This window comes from Corythoichthys intestinalis, chromosome 8 (assembly GCF_030265065.1).
Source record: "Corythoichthys intestinalis isolate RoL2023-P3 chromosome 8, ASM3026506v1, whole genome shotgun sequence".
Lineage (NCBI taxonomy): Eukaryota > Metazoa > Chordata > Actinopteri > Syngnathiformes > Syngnathidae > Corythoichthys > Corythoichthys intestinalis.
The window spans coordinates 53,682,357-53,702,391 of record NC_080402.1 but is presented as its reverse complement, the minus strand read 5'-3'; the positions used below and the strand labels follow the sequence as shown (position 1 = coordinate 53,702,391).

Sequence of the window (20,035 nt, the reverse complement as noted above, 5' to 3'; positions counted from 1 at the left end):
TAAATCACAAGAAAATGTACCGGGCTTTGTGTTTGTCATATTGGTATAGAAAATTGGCCCAAAAACAGTCTATATTGCAACTTATACAAGGTCAAGCTACAGTAAAATGTCTTTTTTAACTACAAACTAGGGGTGCGACCTCTACGTTAGTGGACTAGTATATGTTAGTTGTTCTATTTGTGTGCCGAAATATCATAGCGTAGTAGGGGGGGGGGGAATATTAAAAAGCACGTCCATCATGGTACCAGTGCAGTAACTGTCCTATTAGTTAGGCCAAAGAGTGTGCTCGTACAGACACCCTTAAGCTCATTATCAAAGATATCAAATAAATGCTTCAACTGGCTTCCATAGTATCACTTTTGGAACATTCCATTTCGCAGGTTTCATTGTACAGTTGTAAAAGTGCCCTACACCAAAAGAAGACCTTATTTAACTTACCGTTACCTTCATGCTTCTTTTCCCTGGGGTAATGGGCAGCCGAGTAGAAACAGACCAAGAAACAGAGAGGAATTTATTGTTTTGAGTTTGTAATATGCTGTATGATTTTTGCAGTCTTACATGTTCTAACAGTTCAGTCATTCAAGTCACTTTTATTTATATTAGCGTTGTCCAAACTATGGCCATGGGCCAACTGCCCAATTTGTATTATTATTTTTATTCGTATTTTTATTTTTATTATTATTTTATATTTTATTAGATTATTTTTCCTGAGTTTGTCCCTCGTTTCTCTCATTTATCCTTGTATTCTTAATTTTTCTTTATCTTACATTCTTTCAATAATTTGTCAAAGATTCTTCATTATACAAATGTTATCTTAGTTTCTGAACATTTTTTATTGCTGCATTATAGATTAGAGTTGTCAATGTACAGTGGTACCTCTACTTAAAAAAAAAAAATCATTGGTTCTGCGTCTGTAAGTAGAGACACATTGTAAATGTAAGTGCCCTAATCTGTTCCAAGCCCCCCAAAATTCAGACATAAATCTTTTATAATGTATAAAAATGCATCAAAATATGTAACAAATACATGTTACAATAAGATTATTCCATATATATTTATATATATATTTGCACATATATTTATATATATTTGCATTATTTCCTAACCTGTATTCTGTTGCACTCATCAGCATCAACACTAGATGAAGCTAGCAGATTATACAAAGTTTGTCTCAGGTGTGTAAATACAGAGTAGCACCTGTTAAATTTGAATATCCAGTGAAAATTGTTTAATTTTGGAAATTTAACATGGAAGAAAATTTTTATTGAGCCAGAAATATTATAATTTGCATTTTATTCATTCATTTAATATGTCAAATTCACCTTTTAAGTTGAATGGCAGAACTACAATAACCTTTTCAGGATATTCGAATTTTCTGAGTACAACTATAAATTTATTCGTTGCAATATCCCTATGTTTATTTGCTAGTACCCATTAACTCAATCACTGCCATTGACAGTGATAGACATCATAGTTTGGAAACCCCTTCTGTAGATTGTACACCGTTGAAAAAGCTTCATCACTGGTATCATTGTCAAATTAGACTTACTTTCTCCAAGCTGCAGCGGTGCTTTTCCATTCGCCGGTTCAAATCCCGGTAGCACCGGTCAACTGCCGAAACACATTTTTGGATCTTGCCGGCATGGCTGTGACGTTTGGCTGAGTACCCGTCCGCCAGTTGGATAAGCAGCTTCACGCACTCTTCCATTTGCTGTAGAGGAGCCAAAAAAATAATGTTTGAATGCTTGCATCCAAACATTTAGATGAGGGTGTGATGCGGAACCTACCTTGCTGATGATGTTAAGGTTTTCTTTCTCCTTCAGCAGCTCCTGCCTGAAGCTGATGCCTGAGCCGGTGGAGTAGTGCATCGACAGGTAAAGCTCTCCCATATCTTGAATTCGCTCTTGGGCCTAAAGGCAAAAACTTGTTATGTTTTTGGTCAAGTCACACAATGTTTGCTGTTTAAGACTACTGATTTCTAACTCGGTCACCTTTGTGGCATGGTGTTCAAACGCCAAATATTGCAAACACTGGTCCAGTTGCTGCTTTCTGGCATTCCATAAACAAAGGAGACGGTCCTCTCTCTCATACAAATCATTCAGGATGCCTGTAAAAAGAAAAAAACACCCACCTGTTAGGAAAATATTATACAGATGCAAGATGTTCCATTTAAATCTAACTAACTAATATACTGTATGCCTTTGGCAAGCTGTTTGAGCGTGAACGTAAAGTTATTAAAGTGTAAGTGAGTTTTAAAGTACTCAGTGTTGCCAACTTGGCGATTTTCTCACTAAATCTGGCGACTTTTCTTTTGTCAAACGCAACTAGTGACAAGTTACTATAATTCTTTTTGTACCGAATTGTACTTCTTGGCCCATTTAGTTTGGCGATGTTAAAAAAATGTTAGGTTTCATTTGTAGTTATAAAGATATTTTGGGTGGTTTTTAACTCACTTTTTGCTTCTCCCACCACCTTATTCCTCTCCCCTACAATGTCCATTACAATTAAATGCAAATTGCCAATTATGCAAATTAGGTGATGGCACCATCTAGCGACTTCTAGCGACTTTTAGGACGTTAAATAATCTTTAACTTCTGTAAATCCCACTCACTTTGGCAAATGACAGAATTATTTGTCCATTACATTTGTGATTTGTTACTTCTGTCAATAGATACTTATAGGAGATCAAACTATTAATACCAGGTGTTCAGCCCCGCCCATCAACTTTTTGAGTGCTCTTTAGAGCTATTTATAGATAGGTAAATGTTATCCTCCAAACTGACCTGCAACATGCTCTTCTTGGTCATGACCCAGCCTTCCCATTGTAGAGCCGTTTCTCTCTATGTACTGGTAGAAGATATCTGCGATTCCCTTTGTTAACATAAAGGCCTGAATGACAAAAAACACAATTACGGAAGATTAGACATGTAACATTGTATGAACTCTGCTTCCATAGTAGGTGTGAATTTAAACCTGAGGAAGAATTGCTTCTGTTCCAGGTGTTTCCTGATCATGGAAGTCACAAGAACCATCTGAGCGCTGGAGTCAGGCTTGCCTGTTGCGCAGCACCAGTCCTCCATCCTCTTGTACTCCTCCTCCAGTCTTTCCAGCAGACAACATACCTGCAAGTGGACAATAAGTATGATTGTGAATATCATGTGAATATAGTTTGAATGAACCAAGCATTTTAAGTGGGGAGACCCTTCCAAAACCATCTACCTACCTGTGCCCAGGTCTTCTGGAAAGCCAGAGAGGCGATGACCACTTTGCGTTTGCCGTGTGTTTTGGGCAAGAGCTGCAGCCAGTTAGTTGTCGATACCTCAGCTTTGTCTCTTTTCCAGTCCGTGTCATGAGAAGTGGTCTTCCCTATTGCAGAGCCTTTGCCTTCTGATGAACCAGCAGTAAGCTCTGGGCTGTATTCTGCAGGCAAAAAGACAAAAACATGGATGAGCAACCAATGATCAAAGGTGGGTAGTAATGCACTACATGTACTGCGTTACATTTCCTTGAGTAACTTTTTGAGAAAAATGTAGTAACTTTTTGAGAAAAATGTACTTCGAAGAGTAGTTTTACTAAGCTTTACTTTTACTTGACTAGATTTGTGAAGAAAAGTAGCTACTCTTACTCCGCTACTTTGGGCTACACAAAAGTCAACATGATTCGAAAGTGCGGACCTCTTTCCTAGTTTTTACTTAGCAGCGATTGACCACGGAATACCAGAGATATGATCCTTTAAATTTGATAATCATAATTTTGAAGGAACTACTCACTATTCAAACTAGGAAGTATTTTCTCCACCAGAGGGCACTCCTGCTCTTTGGATAAATAATGCTTCATTGATGTATTTTGTTCTCTCTCGTAGGAATTAATAACAACAATTCATATAGATAACTTTGTGTTCAGACAAAAATACTATTCTTTAAAAAAAAAAAAAAAAAAAAAATCAAACAAAACGTGTAATGTATTTGAGAACACTTTTTGGACTACTACTTTTACTTTACTTGAGTAGTATTATTTTGAAGTAACGCTACTCTTACTTGAGTACAATTTTTAGCTTCTCTCCCCATCTCTGTCAAGGATGGACACATTGAGTGGTTTGATTAACCACTGATTACCAACTCTAAAACTATGAGGTACAATCAAGTGGGGTGCAGGAAAACATACATTTACACAAGTCAGATGAATATATATTTACTTAAAATAATGTTAACTTCATCTACACCCATTCATGTGGCATCTGGTGAAAGGCAAAACCACAAAACGCTTTTCATAAAATAGGAGAGGTCTCTTCAGGATTTCGCAGGGTTTTCTTTCTTTTCTTTTTGTTTTTTAACGGACGATTGCGGAACAAAAATCCTGATTAGGTTGCAGCCTATTCGCACATTTTATTGTCTATTTTATTGTAAAAAAAAAGTTTGAATTTAACAAATTTCTCTAGATAACGGTAATATAAATGTTAACCTGTAAAGTGTTGTACAAATTAACGAACATACAACACAATATATAGCTCCCTATAAATTTCCTTTATACAGCAGACATGAATAACGTTCACGTTCTAAAACGTCAACTGAAGCCGACAACCGAGGTGCATCGAAAGAGGAAAAAGCGAGGATGATTGATCACCCACGCGCAGAAAAACACGAAAATATATGTGTATATTGTCATATTAAATTCTAAAATGTAGTAAGCGTGCAAACGATTTAGCACGACGCGATATTCCAAGTGTTATTTTTGACTCGGCAAATCTGAATGACAGTTAAAAGTTTGCTCAATGTTGGCTGTAAAGCGTTAAGTGATTGAAAAGTACCAAATTCTCCGTTAACGCACGACGACCAAAACGCAAATTTACATGGTGCAGTTCACAACAATTTGGCACCACGCAACAAGTTATGGCAAATAAAACAAGTTTAATCAAAATTACCTCCCAGCCACTCAACGAATGCCGTAAGTTCAGACGTGAGATGTTCCATGGTAAAAAAGTTTCTTCCAGATGAGTCGCGTGCCTTCCGATGAATCGCGTGCGCTCGAAGGCAGCATCTGACCGATTCCCACCTGCTCGTTTGGATGCTCACGTGACATCAAAGGCCAGTTGCTGTCTTTGTGACGTCATCGTGTTTTGGCGCCATCTTCTCTGGACGTCCTACAGGAGAACTTCAAATAATGTTTTTTTTCTTTCTTTCATTTCTTCTTTTTATTCATCATTAATAACCAAAAAAAACAAAAAAAAATTCTTAACCCTTTCAGGACCAGTGGCACTACAGTGGACATCTTGCCTGGCACGGCCAGACTGTTCTCCCTCTATTTTTCAAACACTGAGAGAAAAGTCTGGGAACCAGCCCATTAACGGCCTCCCGAGCAGGTACAAAATCAATCGACAAATCAGATTCGTTTATTTGTGTTCTTAACGAGCAACATCACTCTTGCGCGTCGAAAGTCGTCTCCACAACAACACATGGTGAACGGGAGAGCAAAGAATATGTTCCAATCCACAGTAAAATCAGTTTTAAATTACCAAAAACACATCGACGTGAGTCAATGACAACAGTCTGTCTCGCGCTAGCCATGTTGAATAAACTTAGCTCTCTTCGTATGTTTACTCCCGCGCGCAAGTCCCTCGTCCTGCCCTCGTCATTTTACCAACGTCACGTCTGCCCGTCGCTGATTGGTCCACTCCGCTGTCTGTTTGCTGTGGCTTGCTCCGCCGTCGAAATTGTATCCGCTGAATGGTGGCAAGGCAAGTGGACATCCCTTCAAAAGTTTTCTTTGGCTTAACTCGTTCACTGCCAAACAAGGTCATTGAGTATGTGTTGTGGTTGTTAGTAAAATAGGGAAATTGATAAAATCCCCAATTGATTACAATAGAGGTGTAATCTATTTCAACAGTTAAATGGATTGGGCGTCTATTACCATCAAAAGCAGCCACCGAGTTAAGCTGTGAGGTCAGAATCGATTTATTTTTTTTAAAATACTGTCACAAATCGGGTTATGAACTGCCCACAGCTGCGGCTGCTTGGGGCTCGCCTGAGCATGGAGAGACCGTGAGAAAGATGACTGCTGAAATTGCCAGGGTGGCGGGATTTGGCTCAGCTTGCCATCGTGAGGTGGTGTCCGACTCGCTAGCTTATCAATCGCCTGCAGGGCTAATCGTTTGGAACTGCTTGGTGGGACGATGCCCCCCCGTGGAGACGCCGAAATACGATGGCAAGGCTAACTGGGAGGCTTTTCATGCCCAGTTTGAGCTCCTCGCCCAGGCCAACGGTTGGTCCATAGACGGCCTGGAGAGTCGGTGCATGCTCTTGCCAATGACATTGAAGGACTGCTCCACCGCACCTATGGCCATATACCCCCTACCATCCAGAGTGAACTGGCCCAGGACCACTTCCTCCAAGCACTGCTACTGAGCGACTTGCGGGTGCAGACCCTGCTGGCCCACCCCAGGACCCTTCAGGAGGCTTTGGAGCTGGCCTCTGAAAGGGAGTTGCTGCGTGCGGCGCCCCCATCTGCTGCGTTTGAGGGTTTACCGAGAGTTGGGTCCACGATGGGGGCTAGGTTGGACTCTAAAGCACCTGCATGGGCAGAGGAACTGACTCAACTGGTTCGGGCGGCTTCGCTTCAGGGAGGCCGTCGATCTACGCCACGGCGAAGGATCTGCTGGGGCTGTGGCCAACCAGTCCACTTGGTCCGGGACTGCCCTAAGTAGGGACGGGAATCGAAATCCAATTCCAATTCAGAACCGGTTCCTTTGTGTTTCGAGGCCTCGACGTCACAATGAAAAAACCTCAACAATCCCTTTAACGATTCCTAAAGACTCATATTGCGTTGTGACGTGTCTTGTTGTCCAGACGCATCAAACTAGCATGGCGCCAAGAACCACCCGCTCCAAAGTTTGGCTACACTTCACCAGGAAAGAGGGTGAAAATGAAAGGTTACGACTGTTTAGCACGAGCATTGCAGCCGTAAACATAACAATGACAGCACGTAGGTTCAAATGCTGGAAAGTGTGTCTTTACTTCACGAGGGAAAAATTACAACAAAACGACTTGCAGACTTGCAAGGTGGAGATAACTGCATCGGGAGGGAATAAGATTGCACTGTCCTCACAGAGACGCTAAGGCTTAGTCCTGGCTATATAGCTAGCTAAACTCCCAAATGAGGATACAGAAGACATTGGTATAATTTGCTGACTTTATTCAACCATCACTTGAAGAGTGAAACTAAAAATAGAAATGAAACAAATCAATTTCGTCCCCAATAACAAACAGGTTTGCACCAACGTAAATCAGCGATGGTTAGCTGCTAATACAGCTAAAAGGTTAGCATGCGTTCGCTAGCATTAGCACATCGTTCAATCTACTACACAACTGGATTTAAGTGTCCGATCGCGAGTGGAAGCACACAACAACAACACAAAAGACGATACATACAGGCATTGCCTGGTGAGACTTCACACTGTTAGCAACGAGGTGGTGACTCAGGGTGTGTGTTACGAGAGGGTTCGGAGCACAGTGTGGGTTGTACATTTGGAGGATTGTATACTGGGATTCGATGTCCTTAAAACTCTTGGCTGCATATTCAACACCAGAAATGGAACTCTCTTTCCCAGACGGTCACGTCGCCCAGCTGTCCAAAAGTCCTGTTGCGCCAGGCCATACAGCGAGCCACTCTGTTTTTGTGTCACCTACTGGGATTGTTACCGACACCACTGCTTGTTCTGCTCTGCCTGGGGAGTCACCCAAGCAAGGTGAGGACCTACCTCCTGTCCCGTCAGACCGTCAGTCATCTCCTGGATCTTCTCTGTTACCGGGGACTGTCTGGAACTGATAGAGGGAGAAGGATCACGTTGGTGAGGGACATTTTGGGAAAGAATTGTGGTAAACTGTCTCCTGTGAAATGGGGTTTGCTCTGGCCCCTTATGTTGGAGTACAAGAACTGTTTTTCATTGTCAGGAGAAAACGTGGGCAGTACGGATCTTATAGAGCACCACATTGACACTGGGGATGCGCGGGCCATCAGGATGAGACCTCGACGACTTCCTCTAGCAAAGCAGGCTGCTGCAGCCCAGGCCCTATTGGAGATGCGCAGGGCAGGGATCACTGAACCTTCCAACATCTCTTGGGCTTTCTCTGTATTCATGGTGCCCAAGAAGTCTCAGGCTGAACCATGGTTCTGTGTGGATTTTAGGCCTTTGAACTCTGTGACTAAAAAGGATCCCTACCCTCTCCCCCGCATCGATGAGGCTTTGGAGACTGTTGCAGCATCTGCTCACTTGACCTCCGCAGTGGCTATTGGCAGGTTCAGCTTGCTCAGGAGCACAAGGAAAAGACTGCTTTGATCACAAATGGGGGTCTGTGGCAATTTAGAGTGCTTCCGTTTGGTCTCTGCAATGCCCCCGCCACGTTCGAAAGGCTGATGGACAGGGTGCTTGTTGGAATTTCACGCCGCGAGTGTGTTGTGTACTTGGACGACATCCTGGTGCATGGCTCGTCCTATGAGTCAACCCTCAGTTCTCTCAGGAAGGTGTTGGAGAGGATAGCAGCTGCAGGGTTGAAACTTCATCCTCAAAAGTGCCATTTCATGAGGCGGGAAGTCACATTCCTGGGCCACAGACTGGCACAGGGCGGCGTCAGTGCATTGGAGGACAAGGTGCAGGCTGTCAAATACTGGCCCACCCCCAGCTCAGTGCAGGAACTGAAGAGCTTCCTGGGATTATCCTCTTATTACCGACGATTTGTTATGAGGTTTGCTTGCCTTGCCGCTCCCTTGTTCCGATTACTGCAAAAAGGGGGAACACTTTGTTTGGTCACAAGAGTGCCAGTTGGCATTCACTTCACTGCAGACTGCACTCATGAATGCCCCAGTCTTGGCCCCCGCCCGCCCTTGGTGGACTCCATTTCACTGTCAGGACTGACCACTCGGCCTTGCAGTGGTTGATGACTTTTCGAGAGCCAGAAGGAAAGCTGACATGCTGACTTGAACTACAGGCCTATGACTTCACTGTTGTTCACAGAGCGGCCACCCAACACGGGAATGCTGATGCACTCTCCCGTAGACCTTGTAGTGTCGAAAGCTGTCACTACTGTGACAAGAGGGAGTTGCGAGAGAGTGAGCAGCTACAGCTGGAGGTGAGATGTGCAGCGAGCAGTACCCAGGGACAGTCTGTTGAGCGCTGTCCACCGGCTGTAGACGTACCCGAGTGGAGGAGCATGCAATAAGCGGACAGTGACACTGGTCCGGTGTGGGCTTGGGTTGCAGCACAGTGCAGACCCAAGTGGGAGGAGGTTGGCATGTGTTCCTGTGCCACCAAAGGACTCTGGTCTATGTTCAACACACTACGGTTGCAAGATGGAGTACTGCAACGTGGCTGGATTGAACCGGCTACTGATGAGACTCGCTGGCAGGTAGTAGTGCCAAAACTCCTACGAGAACGGGTACTACAGGCGGTACACGGTGGACTTGGCACGGGGCACTTTGGGGTTGGGAAGACGCTCAGTCGACTCTGTAACAGTTTTTACTGGGGATTACATACAGTAGGCATGATGTGGAGGACTACTGCGGCCGCTGCGACAGCTGCACCGCTAAAAAAGGTCCCACGGACAGTTGTAATGCACAACTTCAGCAGTGCCCAATTGGAGGACCCATGGAGAGAGTGGGGATTAATATCATGCTATGGATTATTTCATGAAGTGACCCGAGGCCTATTGCCTGCCCGACCAGGAGGTGGAGACCATAGCGGACGCACTGGTAGGGGGGATGTTGAGCAGGTTCGGGACAGCGGAGGTGATTCAGACGGACCAGGGCAGGAACTTTGAGTCTCGGCTTTTCGCAGCCATGTGCGATACACTGGGCTCGCACAAGACCCGCACCACCCCATTACACCCACAAAGTGATGGACTAGTCGAACGGTTTAATCGAACACTATCGCAGCAACTTGCAATAGTGACGGCCAAGCATCAAAAAGATTTGGATAGACACATTCCACTGGTGCTGATGGCGTGCCGATCAGCAGTGCAAGATTCCACCTCCTGCTCTCCGGTTCTCCGCATGCTTGGAAGAGAGCTTAGGACCCCTGCTGAGATAATGGTGGGCAGACCGCCTCATTCTCCTGCTGTTCCTGCAGGACCTGACTATGCCTGGAAATTGCAGGATCGATTGGAGTCTGCATGTGATTTTGCTAGGCTCTAGCTGAAGAATGCAGGCGTACGGCAAAAGAAGTACTACAATGTGCATTCCAAGGGAATACAATTCGATTTGGGGGAATTGGTTTGGGTGTACAGCCCTCAGAGGAAGAAGGGCAGATGCTCGAAGTCGGACAGCGACTGGGTGGGACCCTGCAAGGTCCTGGACAGACTTGGGGAAGTGGTATATAGGGTTCAGCTGTCCCCAAGAGGGAGGAGGGTGGCCCTTCATCGTGATCGTCTGGCACCGTACCGAGGATCTGCTACAAACACGCCAGAACTCCTGAGTGGCTCGGATGGTGGTAACCAGACTTCCCAAGATGGACTGTATGGACTAGACACTACACCTCCTGGGGGTTCGGTTGTGGACTCTGCTTCTTTGCCTACAGATCGGGAGCGGCCCTGGAGGTACCGTAGGCCACCGGGTTGGCTGAGTAACTTTGTTCAAACCCTCGGGGGCGAGGGTCTTTGAAAGGAGGGGGTAGTGTAACAAATCGGGTTATAATGTGGTGGGGGTGTTTGCATATGTTCCTGAATGCATCGCGTGACGTACAGGGGTGAGGGAGGTGCGGGAGAGCGGGGGACGTGCCTTCCTGTGTTGCCGTTGTTGTGGCGGGTTATGTGTGCGTTGGCTGCGGCAGACATCAGTCATGTTGTTCAATAAGTTCCCACAAATAAAGAATTGCAATCTGATTCAGCGGTTGACTTTTATCACCGTTATAATACTAACATTAACAATCTAAATTTATCATAAAACTAAGAACGACATTATGAAATCTAAATGCCATTGTGGAAAAAGACATTGTAAAAAAACGTATTTGTGAAAAACGCTTTTTATCTCGAAAATATAATTGTCCTGAAAAATGACATGATGAAATAAAAGGGCTTATTTTAAGCACCTTATTTTACAATTTAAGGGCCATATTACACAGTTTGTTACAGTATTTGTCAAAATACAGTTCACTTGCTTACCTAAATACTTTTAGTATAATTTATAAAATTTATATCAGGGGTGTCCAAACTTTTTGCAAAGGGGGCCAGATTTGGTGCGGTAAAAATGTGTGGGGCCGACCTTGGCTGACATTCTTGACGTAGAACAATATATTTAAGCAAATTTTAGCAAGCCATTCAGTGTGTCACATTTGCTTTATTTTTTTAAATGAATAATTTAAACAATCTCACAACTAGCCTTTGTGGCGTTCTCTTTCGACTCTTGGGCTCTTGTGAAATACTGCTGCTTTAAAATTAAACTAGCTTCAAGTTGCTTCAATTTCTCGCTATGTATCTTACCTGTAATCTTGTTGTACATGTCAGCGTGTCTTTTTTAGTAATATCGCCTCACATTGAACTCTTTAATAAAAGGCGACTGTCTCTTCGCAAATGACGTTTGTAGAACAAAACCTGTAGAACAAAAAAAATACAGAAAACAGAAACAGAAACAGAAAAAAAAGTTGTAGAAAAATTCATTACATTTTTTTTCAAGTTTAGTTTAAAATGCAAAATTTGGGAATTCAAGTTTTGTTTTTTGTTTTTTTTACAAGTTAAAATTTGTAGTTTTACAGGGAAAAGACTCTTAAATGTTTGAATCCAGATGTATACATTTTGAAATCGAAATATTAAATATAAATCATAAATCCAAATGTTAAATATAAATCTAAAATTAAGATGTTAGATTAAGATCTAAAATTTAGATTTAATATTTATAAGGTTTAGATTTGTGATTTATATTTAAGATTTAGGATTCATATTTAATCCTAAAATTTAGATTTCACATTTAGATTTAAATTAAATATGTAAATATGTACGCACAGGCTATCGGCAATGGCCTGCCCACATGGATGGTTCTGGTTCGGTTGATTTATTCCAGTAATTCAGCAAACAGTTCCCTTTCTTTTTTTTTTTTTTTTTTTTTTTTTTTTTTTTTTTTTTTTTTTTAAACCTGTCCTGTTCAGCTGTTTGATACAGAGAATGGAAGTCTAAGTGCCCGGATTCTGAACAGTTTTAATGTTTCACATGGAGAGTCTGACATACTCCCATTGTGATCATTCAAAATACCTTTTTATTATGACAAAGCAGCGAACAGGAAGGGATTATGGGGGGACAGAAGAAAAGAAATACAAGAGAAGAAAGAAAAGAAACACATACACAAACAACAACAAGAAATACATTGAACATCTAAACTAGTTACTAATAAGCTGGTGCTATCGTCAGCGAGATGTATTTCCGGTTTACACCATGTGGGGGCCAATTGGCCAGTGAAAGAGGAGAATGGGGGTGGGGGTGTCTATAAGACTATAAGCTAAGTGATTGAAAGGGGTAGAGTGTACACAAATCAGTTCTGTGATCTAGAACCCAGTAATCGTGTGAATCTCTTATGAGTGTAAGCCCGTTGGCGACCAACCCAACGCCGCCGCATCGCCAATCCCGGCACCAGAACCCCCAACCCGAGCATGCCCTACCACATCCAGCAGCACGCAAGCCCCACCGGGCGCGCGACAGCCACGCAGACGGGCGGAGAGACCGCGCGGGCGCCAACCCAGGGCCACGGCCCCCACCCAGCCAGCCCGGGGAGGGAGGGCGGGCGGGGGGTTGAGGGGTCCATGCGCAGCCCATCCCTCCTCCCGCAGCCCAGCAAAGGAGCCACCGTCCCCCCCCCGGGACCCAGGGTGGTCCCCCGGGCCACCCGCGTGCCCATCAACCGGCCTTCAGGGATGGCAGGAGGGGACGCATCACCAACCCCACGCCTACACCCACCCCCGCCCGCCCACCCGGGCCACGAGCCACAGCCCCCCAACCGGCACGGCACGCCACGGGACCCCCAGCGGCCCACCAAGCCCCAGGCAAGGCAGGGTCCCCCGCCGGTGCAGGCGACACCCCGCTGATACACCGGCGCCCAGCCAGCGACCCGCGACGGAGCGCAGGGGGGATGCCCAGCCAGAGAAGAGAGGGGAAGGCGGAGGCAGGAGAACGCCCAGGGACTGCCACGGGGCGATGCAAGATCGGAGACCCGACCCCCCAACCCACTCCCGCGGCCGGCAGCCGAGGCAGAGGGGAGGCCACACCCCGGGAGCCACGCCATATAGAAAAAGTGTGGGACCCACCTACCACCCTATTACTGTGGCTGCCAGGTTCCCGACTGGCAGCCATCACCCAGCACCGTGATGGGGGTGTGAGGGGAGGGTAGTGCAATGTATGCATTAAAATAGGAGAGCTTGGCTTGGGGCAGTGGGACCGCAGCATGGAGTTTCTGTCCAGCCGCCCGTCCCACCGCCATTTGCCGGAGCTCTCCTGTGGAGTATGATGTGTGTGGTGCATTTAAAAAAGGTGCAGGGATGGCGGGGCCTGTGGTGAGGAGGCAGCCGTGAGGCCCCCCCCCCCCCCCCCCCCCAACAGGTCCCAACCATCCCACAGCCTTGGTGTGTGGTGCATTAAAAACAGGGGGGAGTTGGGCTGGGACTGTAAAGCCCCGTCCCAACTCTCCCCGGAGAAATGTATGCGCATGTAAGTGCCAGGGTGAAAAATATTTACAGTGCCGAAGTGAGAAGTGCGTGAGTTAAGAGGCAGGCTCCCGCGGGCGTGGCCCCGTCCACCAGAACCACCGGCCCCAGGGCGGAAGAAGCGTCAGGGCCCCGATCAATCCCCGCCCCAGACCACCCACGGCGCCTCTGCGACCGCCCACCCCCCTCCCACCCACCGAGCACCCACCCCGCACCCCGAGCAGGCGCCACACCAAGCGCCGGCGACCAGGGGGCGTTCACCCCACCGGCAAGGGACAGCGAGCCTCACCCTAGGCCCCGCGGGCCCCAAGAGGCCCCCCCAACGACCCCACCGGCCGGGGGGCAGCCGCGGCCGCCGCGGCCTAGGGAGGCGGACAGGGCCGGAAACAGACCAAGGGGAGGGAAGCGCACCCCCCACAACCCACCCCCGGGCCAAGAGGGGCGCGCGGTATGGCACCAGAGGGCACCTCCCCGGCACCCGGTACAGGGAGACGCGGCTCCGGCCGGGCGGACCTGGGAGGGAACCATGGCTGCCGCATACACCCCCCGGCCCCCACCCCAACTCCACCCCACCCCGGCCGGCCGGGGAAGGGCCGCGGCCCCGGACCGGCACCCGCGCGGCCCCCGCACCCGCCCACGACACCAGCGCGCGCCCGACGGGACCCCCCGCACAGCCAGACGCAACCAGACAAGCCCCGGCCGAAAATCCCGGGGGCCAAGACCGGCGGCGGGACGGCCCAGGGCAGGACGCCAACAAACTCCACCTGTAAAGCTGATAGAAGAAGAGGTTTATCAAACACCATTAGATGTATGCCAAGGACCAGTGAAGTGTATTATTTACGCATAGTTCCTTAATTGTTCCAAGTCTGATAAGTAATATATAGGGTGTTCCAAAAAAAAGTTGCATATGATCCCCAGTAGCTGGAAACCAAATTGTCTATGAGTATCCTTGTAAAATAAGCCCATTGACCGACTAAACTGTGAAGGAAGAAAAATTATTTATTACATGCTGTTGGGAGTGTATAAAACAGTTCGGATTTAAACATGTCCAGTTTCCAGCTGCAGAAGGATGCATACAACTTCCCTGGACACCCCGCATACATCCATTTATGTATACATTTCTATTATTTTTGTGGCATTCCTTCGCAGGTGAGAGAGAATCCTTATTCTATGTTCATCATTCTTGCGACCGTTTCCCACTGTTGTTCGTATTTGTCCATTTTATTTGTCTGTTTGGCAGATATTTTCTCTAATGTTATATATTCAATGATTAGATTTAGCCATTGGTTAATGCTAATGTTTTGTTTGTTTTTCCAATTCAACAATATTGTTTTTTTGGCTATCGTTAGACTTGCTAGTAGTGGACGGGTTTGATGGATAGAGATATTCACTGTATTCAGATCGCCAAGCAGACAAAGAGTTGGAGACAATGGAATCCTGCAGTTCAATAGGAAAGAGAGTTTCTTCGTTACCTGTGCCCAGAAATCTTGTATTGGTTTACATTGCCAAAGAGCATGAAAGTATGTATCTGAATTATCTTCGTTGCAGCTTGTACATTTATCGGATTGGGAGAACCCCATTTTGTGCATTTTAGATTGAGTAATATGCCATCTGTGCAGTATTTTGAACTGTATAAGCTGAAGGTTCTTATTATTTGTCATTATAAATGCATTTTTACAGATGTTGGAGCAATAGTTATTATCTAATGTTACCGAAAGTTCGTTATTCCATTTTTCGATTGGTAGGCAAGTAGAGTTGTTACATGAGAGGGCTTTATATACTTTTGAAAGTATTTTTTTTTTTGTTTAGGATGTATATTTATTATTTTATTTACGAAAGGTGGTGGGTCTAACGTACCCGGTAGTGATGGAAATTTGCTTCTGATGGCTGCCCTGATCTTATTGTATTGAAGGAAATTGACCCCTTTGATCTGGAAATCTTGTAATATTTTTTCATATGACATGAATGTATTATCTTTAAACAAATGCTGTAACTGGTTTATTCCCGTATCATCCCATGTGCTGAAATAAATAGGAATTTTATTAACTCCAAAGTCTGGGTTGTGCCAGATTGGTGAGAATTTACACGGGGCTTGTTGTGATTGCGTAATTTCCATACCTCTCCACCAGGCTTTCAAGGTACATGCTATCATTGGGTTTTTGAAGCAGCTGTGGTGCTTAATACTAGAACTAATAAAGGGGAGGTTTGCCAATTGTATTTGGTTGCAGTCTGTTTGCTCTAATTCTAGCCATGACTGTTGTTCAGTGTTAAGGTATAACCACCTAATAAGATATTGTATTTGATTTGCTATATAATAGTGTTGGAAATTAGGGGCCTCTAGACCCCCCTCTGGTTTATTTCTTTGCAATTTGGCAAGGCTAATTCTGCTTTTCTTGTTTTTAAAGTAGAATTTTGTGACGGCTGAGTCTAGGTCTTGAAACCATTTTTGAGTGGGTTTAAAGGGGATCATTGAGAACAAATAGTTTATTTGTGGTAATACTTTCATTTTGACTGTTGCTATCCGGCCCAAAAGTGAGATGGGTAGATTATTCCAGTGTGTCAAATCTTCACATATTTTTGCTAGGAGGGGTGTATGGTTTAGTTTAGTTAATTCTGTAAGTTTTGGTGAAATGTTGATTCCAAGATACTTTATATTTCCTATTGGAATATTGTGATTTTAATTTGCAGGATTCCATGAGTTTGTTGATAAGGGCATTATAATTGATTTTGACCAATTTATAGCATAATCTGATATTTGTGAAAATGTCTTTATTAGTTCAAAAGTCTCATGTAGGGAGGATTCTGGTTTTTCTAGATATAAAAGTATATCGTCTGCGTATAAGTTAATTTTGTGTTCCGATGTGTGCGAGCAGATCCCTTTGATATTAGCGTTTTGTCTTATTGCAATTGCTAATGGTTCAATAAATAGAGCGAATAATAGGGGTGAGAGTGGACAGCCTTGTCGAGTTCCCCTTTGAAGACAGAAACTTTGTGAAATGACCCCGTTTGTGTTTACAGTGGCTTTTGGGGCGTTGTAGAATATTTTTATCCAGCGGATAAATGGCTCACCGAAGCCAAATTTTTCCAAAACTTTGAAGAGAAAAAACCAGTTGACTTTGTCAAATGCTTTTTCTGCGTCCAAAGAGAGGATAATTGCTTTCTGTTTATAATTCTGTGCAATATTAATAAGATTTAACAAGCGTCTTATATTGTTTGTAGAGTTACGTCCTTTAATAAAGCCGGTCTGGTCTTTATGAATTATAGTGGGAAGAGTTTGTTCTAATCTAGTAGCTAAAGCCTTTGCAATAATTTTAATATCTGTATTCATTAAGGATATTGGTCTATAGTTTGCTGGTTGGGTTAGGTCTTTCCCTTCTTTTGGCAGTAGTTTGATTACTGCAGTGTTCATATTGTCTCTAATTTGAACAGTTCCCTTTCTAATGCAGCTCATGCTGCGGCGTGCTATGGTAAACACCTTATGTCCACCAGGTGCACTCACTAGCACAATCTCTGCGCACATTGATAGTAAAATACTTAATGACATGGGTTGTGGCAAAAACAATAACACAGTTTCAAAATAAACAAATTGATGCAGTGAATAAGGCTTCTACAGTAAATGTGCATGGAAGAGTGACTCAAAAATGTTCACACCATTTTAAACACTGTGTAGCGCTAGATATGAGAAAATGTTGCCGTCATATTCAGCATGTGCTGCTTTACAAATAGTGCCCCATACGTGAATGCTCATCTTTTCAGTGTTCATCATGAAGATTTGTTCATTCGCCCCTACCGGTCAAAATGCATTAGACATTTAGCATTATCAATGGCAGCTAATGAGTTAAATGATGTTCAAGTTTAAAAAAAAAAAAAAAAAGTCATCATTTATGCATGAAAGGATGAAGTGAGAATTTATGGGTTGGCTTTGTGGGCAGCCAAATAAAATCAGCAACCAAAGATCAAGTAGTACTTTGTTTGCTGTATTTTGCATCTTACAGCTGCTGCAAGCCTGCATGCAACTATAGACCCTACTCACATGACGTCACAACCACGCCCCCGGCCATTTGTCCGTCAGCTCGTCGTTCTTGATGCATTACCGCTACGTAAATTCCTCCTATTATGGCGTGTTTTCTGCTCGTTAACATTAATAATCAAAATGGTGAAGGCGTGTGTGGCGGTCGGTTGCAATAACAGAGAAGATAGACGGAGAGACCTGAGGTTCTACCGTATTCCGAGAGACCCGGAGAGGAGAGCGAGATGGACTGCTGCAATTCGACGAGAAAACTGGGCTCCAAACGATTACCACAGATTATGTAGTAGTCATTTTATATCTGGCAAGATGCATTTAATATATATTTGGAGGGTTTTGGGCTGACAACCACAATTAAGATCATTTCTAGGCTAATCGTCGACAACATACCGTTTCAAATTCAAGATGCTTATTTCTTCCACCATCTTTATTTTTTGAATAATATTTAGCTGGTAACAAGTGAAAGAAGCTGGCCTCGTCTATGGATCATCGGTTAAACAGGGGTGTCCAAACTTTTTGCAAAGGGGGCCAGATTTGGTGTGGTAAAAATGTGGGGGGGCTACCTGGGCTGATTTACGTAGAACAATACATTTAAAGAAATTTTAGCAAGCCTTTCAGTGTGTCACATTTGCTTTATTATTATTATTTTTTTTTATTCATAATTTCAACAATCTCGCCTTTGTGGCGTTCTCTTTCGACCCTCGGGCTCTTGCAAAATACTGCTGCTGTGAAATTAAATTAGCTTCAAGTTGCTATAATTTCTTGCCGCGTATCTTCCCTGTAATGTCGTACATGTCAGCATGTCTTGTTCGGTAATATTATCGCGTCACATCGAACTCTTTAAAAACAGCGACTGTCTCTTTGCAAATGAGGCAGACACAGTTGTTGCGTGTTTTATTGAAGAAATAGTCCAATATCCACCTATCCTTGAAGCGTCGGCCATCGCAGTCAACTTTTTTTTAAAATTTTTTTTTTTATTGTTGCCATTTTAGAAATCACACAGGGTAATGTTGCTTAGAGCGCTGCTCTTAAAGATTTTCAAACTTTCGTGAGAATAGGCTGATTTTGTGTGGACAAGACAGTTGTAGATACAGTGCCTTGCAAAAGTATTCGGCCCCCTTGAATCTTGCAACCTTTCGCCTCATTTCAGGCTTCAAACCTAAAGATATGAAATTTAATTTTTTTGTCAAGAATCAACAACAAGTGGGACACAATCGTGAAGTGGAACAACATTTATTGGATAATTTAAACTTTTTTAACAAATAAAAAACTGAAAAGTGGGGCGTGAAATATTATTCGGCCCCTTTACTTTCAGTGCAGCAAACTCACTTCAGAAGTTCAGTGAGGATCTCTGAATGATCCAATGTTGTCCTAAATGACCAATGATGATAAATAGAATCCCTCTGTGTGTAATCAAGTCTCCGTATAAATGCACCTGCTCAGTGATAGTCTCAGGGTTCTGTTTAAAGTGCAGAGAGCATTATGAAAACCAAGGAACACACCAGGCAGGTCCGAGATACTGTTGTGGAGAAGTTTAAAGCCGGATTTGGATACAAAAAGATTTCCCAAGCTTTAAACATCTCAAGGAGCACTGTGCAAGCCATCATATTGAAATGGAAGGAGCATCAGACCACTGCAAATCTACCAAGACCCGGCCGTCCTTCCAAACTTTCTTCTCAAACAAGGAGAAAACTGATCAGAGATGCAGCCAAGAGGCCCATGATCACTCTGGATGAACTGCAGAGATCTACAGCTGAGGTGGGAAAGTCTGTCCATAGGACAACAATCAGTCGTACACTGCACAAATCTGGCCTTTATGGAAGAGTGGCAAGAAGAAAGCCATTTCTCAAAGATATCCATAAAAAGTCTCATTTAAAGTTTGCCACAAGCCACCTGGGAGACACACCAAACATGTGGAAGAAGGTGCTCTGGTCAGATGAAACCAAAATTGAACTTTTTGGCCACAATGCAAAACGATATGTTTGGCGTAAAAGCAACACAGCTCATCACCCTGAACACACCATCCCCATTGTCAAACATGGTGGTGGCAGCATCATGGTTTGGGCCTGCTTTTCTTCAGCAGGGACAGGGAAGATGGTTAAAATTGACGGGAAGATGGATGCAGGAACATTCTGGAAGAAAACCTGTTGGTATCTGCACAAGACCTGAGACTGGGACGGAGATTTATCTTCCAACAGGACAATGATCCAAAACATAAAGCCAAATCTACAATGGAATGGTTCAAAAATAAACGTATCCAGGTGTTAGAATGGCCAAGTCAAAGTCCAGACCTGAATCCAAACGAGAATCTGTGGAAAGAGCTGAAGACTGCTGTT

General features: G+C 44.2%; 1 protein-coding gene and 1 long non-coding RNA gene across 2 annotated transcripts; one reads left to right on the top strand and one right to left on the bottom strand.

Annotated features, from left to right (window-relative positions):
- The first annotated feature begins 1,821 nt into the window (after positions 1 to 1,821).
- Positions 1,822 to 3,465, top strand: LOC130921030 (uncharacterized). Its single transcript, XR_009064276.1, has 4 exons — positions 1,822 to 1,874; positions 3,000 to 3,139; positions 3,234 to 3,304; positions 3,376 to 3,465. It is a non-coding gene; the product is annotated as an uncharacterized LOC130921030 (long non-coding RNA).
- Positions 2,830 to 5,005, bottom strand: LOC130921029 (triple functional domain protein-like). Its single transcript, XM_057844638.1, has 4 exons — positions 4,922 to 5,005; positions 3,224 to 3,420; positions 2,974 to 3,122; positions 2,830 to 2,889 (listed from the first exon to the last, which is right to left on the bottom strand). Exons 1-4 carry the CDS (start codon positions 4,968 to 4,970, stop codon positions 2,877 to 2,879), a joined length of 408 nt encoding a protein of 135 aa, XP_057700621.1. The 5' UTR covers positions 4,971 to 5,005; the 3' UTR covers positions 2,830 to 2,876.
- Between the last annotated feature and the right edge of the window lie 15,030 nt (positions 5,006 to 20,035).

Coding starts and splice junctions, on each gene's coding strand:
- LOC130921029 (XM_057844638.1), bottom strand. CDS start 4,970: ATGGAACATCTCACGTCTGAACTTACGGCATTCGTTGAGTGGCTGGGA. Junction 3,421..4,921: donor ATTCGTTGAGTGGCTGGGAG/GTAATTTTGATT, acceptor TTTTGCCTGCAG/AATACAGCCCAGAGCTTACT. Junction 3,123..3,223: donor TCCAGAAGACCTGGGCACAG/GTAGGTAGATGG, acceptor GTCCACTTGCAG/GTATGTTGTCTGCTGGAAAG.